Genomic DNA, 10412 nt, shown 5'->3' on the forward strand with positions numbered 1-10412 from the left:
CACCTCCCCTTATCAGGGTTATAAATCTAGAGATGAAAGGGACCTCCGAAGTCACCCAGTTCAGGGTGGCCCTCGAGGTCCCCAGAGGCAGCCCTTCCACTGGATCCAGACTTCACAGAGCAAAGCCTTTTATTAAGGAGATTTGTCCTGTGAAATCTCGTTCAAGCCCCTCCTGCTAAAGATAAAGAAGAGAGCACCAGAGAGGGTGCTGTCCAATGATCTGTCCATGATCAAGATGGCAGCAAGTGAACGCAGGTCCCCATCCCCATCTCCAGCTGCACCACCCTGCCTCTGCCGTGCCTTTCCATCCATGTTCCCTCCCCATGCAGAAGGGAGCCTCTTGGAAGCAGCTAACACGGGAGCCACAGATGGCTGTGACGCACTAACTCGCCGGGTTCCCACCCCGGAGGTGCTGTGCTGCATGAAGATGACCGCCTGAATGGGATGGGCAAGGACCAAGGGTTCCATAGAGGGAGTACTTAACAAATGTGTTTGTTGAACTGAGCTATGGTCTCTCCAGGATGGTGAAGGAAAGCTCCCTTTCTTCTCCCACCTCAAAAACCAAACATCTAACCAACCCCTGAGGGAAGACAGTTCACACTGACACCTGCATATATATAAACACGTCTACATATAATGACATATAAATACACATCTGCAACAGGACGCACAGGGCCTGTGGGGTCATAACACCACACATGCTTCACACAAAGGCACAACAAATAAGTTAGTTCACATAATACAATTCTAGGGATTTCTGACAATGGGCAAGAGCTAGGACAATAAGCACTTTGGCAGAAGACACTTTGGTCCATAGAATCCCACCTTCACTGTAGTCTTCCTCCAGTCCTTCATCCTGACCTTGATCCTGAACCCTTGAATCTTGAATACTGGAAGTGGAGTCCAGATCTGGTCAGTCTCACCAAGCTAGAAAGGCTTCAAAGACAGGACTGGTGATGGACTGTGTGTCTGTTGTCCAAGGTCAAAGAGACTCATCAACACTGTGGTCACAGGGCGATGAAATTTTTCAACTGCAGCAACTCAAGGAAGAGGGTATGCCAAGTTATATAAGTTTTGATCAATGGAGGATTGATGGAATGAATCATGGTTCCCTGAAGTGTCCAAAAGTCCCATATTCCAGAGATCTTGAAGGGTAGAGATCCAGCTCTCACACCATGGGGCCCACTCCAAGCTACTGGTCTCGGTAAGGAACAGATTAAGCCAAGTAAATGCACCAAGGGATGCTGCCCCACCCATGATGCACAAGGGTCAGAGAAGGAAGGACTTTTGTGTGTAGGATGGTTCAGCAGACTAAGAAGTTCTTGGCTCGATGTTTTTTTGCCACTAAACTTGGCATAAAGGTTCTCCGTTGAGGGTAATGCAGGGGACTTTCTGCTGGTTCCTCTGAATCTCTCCTGTAGAGAAAGGAGAGGTGAAAAACAATTGTGATACCTTCACCAGGGAGCATTTGTTCAGCATGTCACTTAAGTGATGGGGAAAAGGAACTTTGTAACACATTCATTTTCCTCTCACCCCTGTACCTAGTCCCTATCCTTGTTGTCAAGAATGGGAAACTGAGGCACAGACTGATTAAATCCAGGGTCATTCTGAGTGACAGCATTTTATAATAGAATAAGTACTAGAGTGAATGCAAAGAGACCTAGATTCTAGTCCTAATTCAGCCCTAAAGGATTCAGGAAAGAAATAAAAAGAAATGGACTTAGGATCTGAAAGAAATTGTTTCAAAACCTTCCTCAGAAACCAGCTATGTGACCATGATACTCTGAGTTTCAGTTTCCTCACCTGTAAAAGGGGGAATCTTATTATGATACTTCACTTTAGAACCCATTTTACAAAGCTGTTGTGAGCCTTAAATTCAATGACGAACATAAAGCCCTACATAAACTTTAAAGTGCTACCTTTGTGTCTCTTATCATCATCATAGCTAACATTTCTACAGGGCTTACTATGTGCCAGGAACTGTGCAAAGCACTTTTTATAATTACTATCTCATTTGATCCACACAGCAACCCTGGAAGGTAGGTGCTATGATAATCTCCATTTTACAGATGAGGCAAACAGAGGTCAAGTGACTTGCCCAAGATTACACAACTGGTAAGTGTCTGAGGCTGGATTTGAACTCGGGTCTTCTAGATTCCAGGCCCAGAGCTCTAACCACTGCATCACCTCCCTGCCCCATCATTATTATTCTCTCTTCTCATCTTACATTCAACAGAGTTGAGACAGTCCTTAGACTATTCTTATCCTTATCCTTAGATAAGCTGATATCCTACTATCATTCTTTATGTTTAATAGTCAGACTGTCATCATCATAAGGCAGCTAGGTGGCACAGTGGATAGAGTGTCACCCTGTTTGCCTCAGTTTTCTCCTCTGTAAAATGAGATGGAGAAGAAAATGGGGTCACAGAGAGTCAAACACAACTGAAATCACTGAACAACCACCACAAATCATCATTCTCATTGTCATCAACATTCCCTGACTGTTTCTTCATCTGTAAGCTGGACTCACATTTGATCTTCAGTAAGGGGCCTATTATTATACTCATTTTATACATGAGAAAACTAAGAGTAGTCCAGAGTCACATAGCTAGTTAGGTATGTGAGCCAGGATTCAAACCCAGGTCATCATAACTCCGAGACCAGTGCTCAGGTCACTGGGCTGGGCTACCTCAGCAATTTGTAAGGCCCTTCTAGCATTGTCCCTTCTAGTTCTGGAAAGAGTAGCAATTGGCTGTAGATACCCTCGTTTCTCTAAGTCTCTTCCCTTTCCACTCTCCTTTCTAACCCCAGTTGATCTCCATAGTCCAACTGATCCCTGTTCCCATTTTAAGACTTACCTAGGGCCAGAGGGGTCTTGAGCAAGAGAAGATTCCAAGCCATGAGGGCTCTTCCATCGGATCCTGTTGAGCAAAGCTTTGACTTTGTTCCAATGGGAGAGAGTATTCTACATAGGAGAAAAGATGAGTCATGAAGACTCACTCAACCACTGTGGTAAAGATGACCTTCACCTTGCCCAATGAGGACCCACTCTCCCCAAGTCTAGAACCTTACCAACATTCTGTCTCCTCACAAGTTCTTTGCCCAATGGGACCTGTGATTTCTGATACTCCTATTACAAGGGGTTCTTCATATTGATCTTCCTGCCCCCAGGCCCTCCAGTTCCCACTGGCTTGCTCCTGATAATATGGAGCACCTACCCTATGGCCTCGGCAGGATGGAATTGTGTGGGCATCCTCCGCTGGTGCTTCTAGCAAGTTTGGTGTGCTCACACTGTGCACCTCTGCTCGTCGATGCAGAGCTAACTCTTCCACTGTGAAGAAAAGGGCTTGGGTTAACCTGGGCAGGGAAGAGGAAGCCACTGGATTAATCAAGGCACCTGAGGGTAGGACTATGGATATATGAGGCCAAAAAGACCTGCCATGAAGCAGAGGAATGGCAAATGAAGTTTCAAGGGACCAGGAAGGAAAAAATGTTCAGCAAATTGCCACTTACTTGTCTTCTCCATTGGACTCTGAAATTCCTGAGGGCACAACATGGAAGAAGATTGAGGGTGAAAAGGAGCAAGAACTGAGTTCTCATTTGTCTCTTCCATGCCCTGCATCAGAGAGAGACAGAGATCTGTGACCTCATCAATGAGGGGACCTAATCCAACATTTCAGGGCCAGACAAATCCCTGCCTGCCCATCCAATTAATCACTGGCATTTATACAGGCCAAGGTTTCCCACTGCATCCTGGGCCATCTCCAGTCATCTTGATGAATATCTGGTCACTGGACCCAGATAGCTCAGGAGGAGAAAATGAGGCTGGTGACCTGCACAGCCCTCCCTCACTCAAAACAAAGTCAAGTGTAAGTCATGTCATCATTTCTCTGATGGCATGGTCTTTTTTGAAAACAAAGGACAAACACAGACACAGGCATTTATACAGCACTTGATGGTTTGTATACACATTAACTCATCTGACCCTCTTAGCAACCCTATTAGGTAAGTTCAAGTAGTATGATTATGCCCATTTTACAGGAAAGTTAACAGAGGTTCAATAAAACTAAGCAACTTTCCCATGAGTAGTAGGAGCAGGATTCAAACCCAGGACTCCCCTGACTCTGAACCTACTTCTCTTTCCTACCCAGAACACCCCCAACATGCCCCTCCACCTCCCTCCCTGACATTCCCTGCCACTCCAGGCTCCCCCCACCCCTGTCCCTGTTTTCCTTGTTCCTCACTCACAGTTGGCATCTGCTGATACTGCTCTTGGAGCTGCAGATGAAGCTGTTGGAGCATGGCCATTCGCTCCAGCATCAAACACAGGTGTTCCAAGTATCGAAGCCCCTGCCCTGGGAGGCAAGCCCAGGCATCAGACTCAGAGCCCACTACCTGTAGGACATAGCAGGGTGTGGTGATTAGATCAGCTTTCTTCTTCTTGGGCCCCCAGGAGTTAGAAAGTCCCAGTTTTAGGGAAAGGAAGGAAGAATGAGAGTGTGGGGAGCCAAGCCTAGGTTAAAAGATCCCTGCCAAACAGCATTCTAGCATTCTCCATCCCCAACCCCCTCACCCAGCCTGGGCCAATATCAGGATGAACCTGTACCCCTTCCCACCCACTCTTTGGGGAGATTGCAAACAACCCCAGCTACCTGTCGAGTCATGAAGCTATGCCAATACCTACCAATTAGGATCAGGAAATGCCTGCAAGCAAACTCCACCCCAAGAAAGTTGCAGGGAGAAGGAGGTGGGAATCAAGAGGGCTATAGGGAAAGGGGATCTCCCCCAAACCCCCCTCAGTTGGCAACTCCCCTGGGACCTCCCTCTTCTGGTCTGATGACCAGCACTCACCAGAGATTCTGCTGGGCTGGGCTGCAAGCCAACCCCTGCCACGGTGGCACTGTGATCTCCAGTTATTTCTGGGGAAACCTCCAGTTCCTGCTCACTCTGCTGCTCACTCTGCTGCCAACACTTGGGTACTGTGGTAGATGAAGATCGAGGCCAGCAGGACCTTGCCACCACCTGCTGTAGTTTCTGGCTGGCCAGGACCCGGTCTAAGTCTGCAGGGGATTCCTTGGTGACAGGGGCCAGCTTGGGCATCTCACCCAGCTCCAAGTTTGAAGAATTCAGAGCGAAGCCAGGGTGGGTAGTAGGAGGACTTTCCCCTCCCCCCATTTCTACCCCAGAGTCCCTTGAAGCCTGTTCTCTGGAGCCTCTCACCATGCAGTCACCATCCTGGGGCTCAGTGGAGGGTACCCCAGGCATGTCATGAACTTGAAGATAGATACTCTTAGCACCAAGCACCACACAGCCACCTAGAAGCTTCTCACAACCACCATCTGCCAAGGAAAGACAGCATCAGGGACCATACGTGCTCCCACCCCCGAGATTCCTGGACCAAACAGCATTCCCAGGGGAAGGCGTGTCCCTAGAGGAGTGGGTGAGGGAGGAACTGCTCATGGTGATTCTACAAAGAAGTCAGGTGAGATCACTGCGCCTCAGACCTGGAAGAGGTCACGAAGTCAAAATGATATGTGAATATGAAGCACCTCTAGAACATCTCCAACAGGTGACTGACCAGCCTCAACCAGAAACTGCCAGTAATGAGGAACTCACTACCATTCCTTTCTTTTGTTTTCAATTTTTTAAAAATTAATTTGTTTATTTTTAGTCTTCTCTTCCATAAGTTTTAAATTTTTTTCCCTTCCCCTCCCCGCAAGATGCCATGCAATCTGATATAGGTTTTACACATACATTCCTACTAAAACATATTTTCACATTGGTTACATTGCATAGAAGAATTAGAACCAATGGGAGGAACCATGAGAAAGAAAAAGAACCCAAAACAAAACAAAAATAATCTGCTGGGTCAAAGGGTATGCACATTTTTATAGCCCTTTGGGCATAGTTCCACAACTCCACCAACAACGCATTAGTATTCCTACTTTCCTATATCTTCTCCAACATTTATCATTTTCCTGTTTTGTTACGCTAGCAATCTGATAGGTGTAATGTGGTACCTCAGAATTGTTTTGATTTGCATCAAAATCAATAGTGATTTAGAGCATTTTTTCATATGACTAGAGATAGCTTTAATTTCTTCCTCTGAAAACTGCCTGTTCATATCCTTTGACCATTTGTCAACTGGGGAATGATTGGATTCTTGTAAATTTGACTCAGTTCTCTATATATTTTAGAAATGAGGCCTTTATCAGAGACACTCATTGTAAAAATGCTTTCCCAGCTTTCTGCTTCCCTCCTAATCTTGGCTGCATTGGGTTTGTTTGTGAAAAAATCTTTCAATTTCAATTTCAATTTCAATTTAACATAATCAAAATGATCCATTTTGCATTTCATAATGTTCTCTATCTCCTATTTGGTCATAAATGTGTCCATTCTCCATAAATCTGACAGATAAGCCTTGCTCCCCTAATTTGTTTATAGTATCAGTCTTTATATCTAAATCATGCACCTATTTGGACTTTATTTTGGTATACAGTGTCAGATGTTGGTCTATGTCCAGTTTCTGCCATACTATTTTCCAGTTTTCCCAGCAGTTTTTGCCAAATACTGAGTTCTGTTCCCAGAATCTGGGGTACTACCTTTCTTTTCATTGTTTCTAGTTCTAATTTCTCTTCCCACTCTCTCTCTTCCTCTCTCTCTCTCTCTCTCTCACACACACACACACACACACACACACACACACACACACACACACACACACACACACACACACCCCTACCTCACACATTGTTGTCCCCAATGGAATGGAAGCTTCCTGAGGACAGAATCTGTTTTTTGTTTTGATTTTATATCCCCAGCTCCTAATCATGGTGCTTTGTTTATATTCTGTCCTTAATAAATGCTTGCTGGATCAGACTGGATTACATCAATCAACAAACACTCTTTAAGGACTTACTATCTGCAGGTCACTGTGCTAACTTCTGGGGATGCAAAGACAAAAAATGAAACAGTCTCTGCCCTCAATAAGCTTATATTCTATTGGAGGTACCAACATTTATGTGTGAATATATGCAAACTAAATTCTAAATAGGTCATTTGGGGTTGTTGTTCATTCATTTCTGACTCTTCATGACCCCATTTGGGGTTTTCTTGGCAAAGATACTGGAGTGGTTTGCCATGTCCTTCTTCAGCTCATTTTACAGATGAGAGAACTGAGGCCAACAGAGTTAAGTGACTTGTCCAGGGTCACATAGCTAGTAAGTGTCTGAGGCCAGATTTGAACTCGTCTTCCTGCCTCCAGGTCCTATGTTTTATTCACTGACATCTAGATGCCCCAGTTTGGGGGAAGGAGATGCTAGTAGCTGAGTAGATCAGGATTGTAGCTAATGTGTTTTTATCCACAGGGATGAAAGGGGGAGAAAGAGAGAGTGTAGAGTCCAGGGTTTCCCCTAGCAGAAGGAGAAACTCTACTGGCCTTTTTAGCCAGAGCTTTAAATCACAGGTTCTTAACCTGGGTCCCACAGATCCCCAAGGAGGTCTGAGAATAGATTTCATGAACTTGGATAGCTCTATCCCAATCAGCTAGAAAGCCCTTCCACCAGATTCTCACCAACCCTGCACAGATCTGAGGAGAAAGAGACCAGCCAGTCTTACCCTCAGATCCATGAGTGCTGATTTTAGGATTCCAGATCTCACTTGAGTTCCTTTACAGAGAGCTGACAAAGTCTAAGGCACTGGTTCTCAAATTTCTGTCTCTGGACCATTTTGTAGAACAAAGTATCCTTTGACTACCTATACTGCCAGAAAAAAAAAAATCATCCTAACTAATGAGAAGACTGTCACTACTTTCAGTCAGACACTACTGAGATGATGCCTATTCTCTTTAAAAAAAAAAATTTTTTTTTGTCCAAATCTAGCCCTGATAGCCATAGAGAACTGCCTGGGGAATCTGAGAAGTCAGTTATTACCTATGTGTTCATGGCAGAACTTAAGTCTGAGACTTCCAACTCCTAAGCTGGCTTTGTATCCATTTCACCATGCTATGCTGTCTCTCTATAAATTAAGGGTATGCCCCAGGCAGCTAGGTGGTACAGTGGATAAAGTATGAGCCCTGGAGCCAGGAGGACCTGAGTTCAAATTTAACCTCTCACATTTATTAGCTGTGTGACCCTGGAGTAAATTAATCCATACTCCAAAGATGTATTTTACCACAAATTGAAACCCCTTTATATGTAAGGCTGTCTTCATGAGTTGCTGGGGCCAACGAACTCATCACTTGATGATCAACAATTAATTTGTCTGATCCTAGATGACAGGGTTCCTAGGCACCCCCACACCTAGATCAGATATCAGAATATAATAATAATAATACTAAATAGCATTTATAAGAGTTGGAGAAGGAAATGCCAAACCACTCCAATATCTTTTTTTTTTTTTTTGCCAAGAAATCCCTTAATGGGGTCACGAAGAGTCTGTGATGCCTAGTGGTCACAGGATTATTCATTATAGTATGATATATGCTATACATACATATAATATATATTATATATCTATTGTATCATCACAGATTTGGAGTGGACCTTAAAGGTCACTGAGTGAATCCCCCTCATTTCACAGATGAGAAAACTGAGGCTTACAGTTCCTGAGTGATTTGCCCAAGGTCACATGAGTAGAAAGTGATGGGGCTTCGGTTTGACCCAGGTCCTGTGCCTAAATCCAGCACTACCTCCACTGCCCCACACCGGACACCAGGAGATGTTTGCAATAAACTTATGCATTCCAGAAACATAACTATAAACAAAATCCCATTACAAGCATTACCTCTGGGTAAGACCAAAGCACGACTCATTGGCCCTTCCCTTTCCCCTCCTTCCCCCCCCCCCCCATTCTCAATCCCCAGTGTGTATGCTGTCCTTGCAATTATCGTTGAAGCCCTTTCCATCACTTCTAAAATACGCGATTATTATTTCCTTTTTTCCCTGACGGCTTCGGAAAGCTCGGTGGGTTTGGGGGCGGGGAGGGAAGAGCAGAGGGTTTGCTCACCCAGGTTGGAAGGTCTGGGCTGCCAGGATGGGGAAAAGATTCGCTGCAAAAGATGCTTTCGGCCCCACGCTGTGAGGGGGTGGCAGGAGAGCAGAGCGCGAGCTCTCGCAAACAGCGCAGCGCTATTGTGAACGAGAGCTACTAAGCCAAGAGAAAAACCCCGGAGCTCCCACTCAGCCCACAAGGTGCCAAGGTCAAGGGCGGGCGCCGGGCGGGAGCGGAGCCTGGAGTACAGCAGATCTGTCAGCAAGGATAAATTCTTAGCCCCGCATAGCAAACGAGGCCTTCCTAGGGGAGAAGAGGGTGGGTGGGTCTTGGTCCGAAGCGGGCAGAGCGGTTTATTTTTCGAATTCACACAAAGTTAAGGTGGGGTCAGGGAAAGGAAATCAGTTCGGAAAGGTGGGCTTGGGCAGGTAAGCAGAATTTAAACTTACAGCAGGATGGGAGGTAAAGAAAAGAGAGCGGAGGCTAGCTCCACAAGTGCAGGTAGGTTCAGTCTGAAACCTGGGTCCGCACGCAGTGGGAGTCCCAAGCCTGGGGCTTCTGGGGCGTGGCACAGGGTTCCTCCGGAATGCGACCTGGGCGGAGGAGGGAAGCGCCTCACCAGCGTCCGTGGGAAGAGGACAGGATCCCGGACGTGCTCGGAGAGAAAGCTCGGTCCGAAGGGAGGACAGGAGCCGGACAGATGGAATCACCAGACGTTAAATCGGGAGGTGAGGGGACCGCCCCGGCACCAGGAACTTGGCACGAGCTGTCCGGCGCGCAGACCTCTAGGAGAGGATCCCAACCCCGGGGCTGGGGCAGGGGCAGCTTGGTAACTCACCCTGGCGGCCAAACGGCTGTAGGGTGAAGACCCGCCGTCTCCCCAGCGTGGCCCGGCTCCGAGCATCGGAAGGAGCAGCTGCAACCCCGGAGGAGGACAGAGTGCCCACCGGCCCGGAGCCCCCTCTCCCCTCCCAGCCCCGCAGCCCGGACAGGGCGCGGCTCTGGGACTCTCCTAATCTAGGAGGTCTGGGGGGAGGGGAGGGCATGAAAGCGGGGAGAAGGTGGGAAGGAGAAGGAGGAGGCCAGGATTGGGGGAAGGAGGGGGAAGCGAATGCTCTCAACTGCAGTGGGACTGCTGAGGTCCCGCTTTGGCTTAAGGAGAGGACTGGGGACAGGTGGGGGAAATGTGAGCCCGAGGCAGCTGGGGGAAGGGGGGAGTGCCTGTGGATGAATGAACCAGAAGAGGGGAGAGAGGCAGGTGGGCGCTGGATTAAACCCTCCTGTTCTCCCCTCCAGCCCCCTTGCCTAATCCTGACTGAGAAAGGAGATAAGGGTGATAAGACAGTTTGGTTTCCCCCTCCCTCAGCTAGCCAGAAAGCAGAGCCCTTTACAGAGATGAAAGCTGAACTGAAATTGGAACC

General features: G+C 47.0%; 1 protein-coding gene across 1 annotated transcript; it reads right to left on the bottom strand.

The window, feature by feature from the left end:
• Window positions 1-612: 612 nt before the first annotated feature.
• C1H8orf58 (chromosome 1 C8orf58 homolog) lies at window positions 613-10127 on the bottom strand. The gene is made up of 7 exons (XM_072634873.1): window positions 9830-10127; window positions 4852-5339; window positions 4249-4395; window positions 3514-3616; window positions 3219-3331; window positions 2859-2965; window positions 613-1415 (listed from the first exon to the last, which is right to left on the bottom strand). Exons 1-7 carry the CDS (start codon window positions 10035-10037, stop codon window positions 1304-1306), a joined length of 1278 nt encoding a protein of 425 aa, XP_072490974.1. The 5' UTR covers window positions 10038-10127; the 3' UTR covers window positions 613-1303.
• Window positions 10128-10412: the final 285 nt, after the last annotated feature.

Source organism: Notamacropus eugenii, chromosome 1 (assembly GCF_028372415.1).
Source record: "Notamacropus eugenii isolate mMacEug1 chromosome 1, mMacEug1.pri_v2, whole genome shotgun sequence".
Taxonomy (NCBI): Eukaryota; Metazoa; Chordata; class Mammalia; order Diprotodontia; family Macropodidae; genus Notamacropus; species Notamacropus eugenii.

Excerpts from the sequence above, each read along its gene's own strand:
- C1H8orf58 (XM_072634873.1), bottom strand. The coding sequence starts at position 10,037 with ATGCCCTCCCCTCCCCCCAGACCTCCTAGATTAGGAGAGTCCCAGAGC. Across the intron at positions 4,396-4,851 it reads CCAGCCCAGCAGAATCTCTG|GTAGTGGGCTCTGAGTCTGA; the intron begins GTGAGTGCTGGT and ends TATGTCCTACAG. Across the intron at positions 3,617-4,248 it reads AGTATCAGCAGATGCCAACT|GGCATGGAAGAGACAAATGA; the intron begins GTGAGTGAGGAA and ends TCTCTGATGCAG.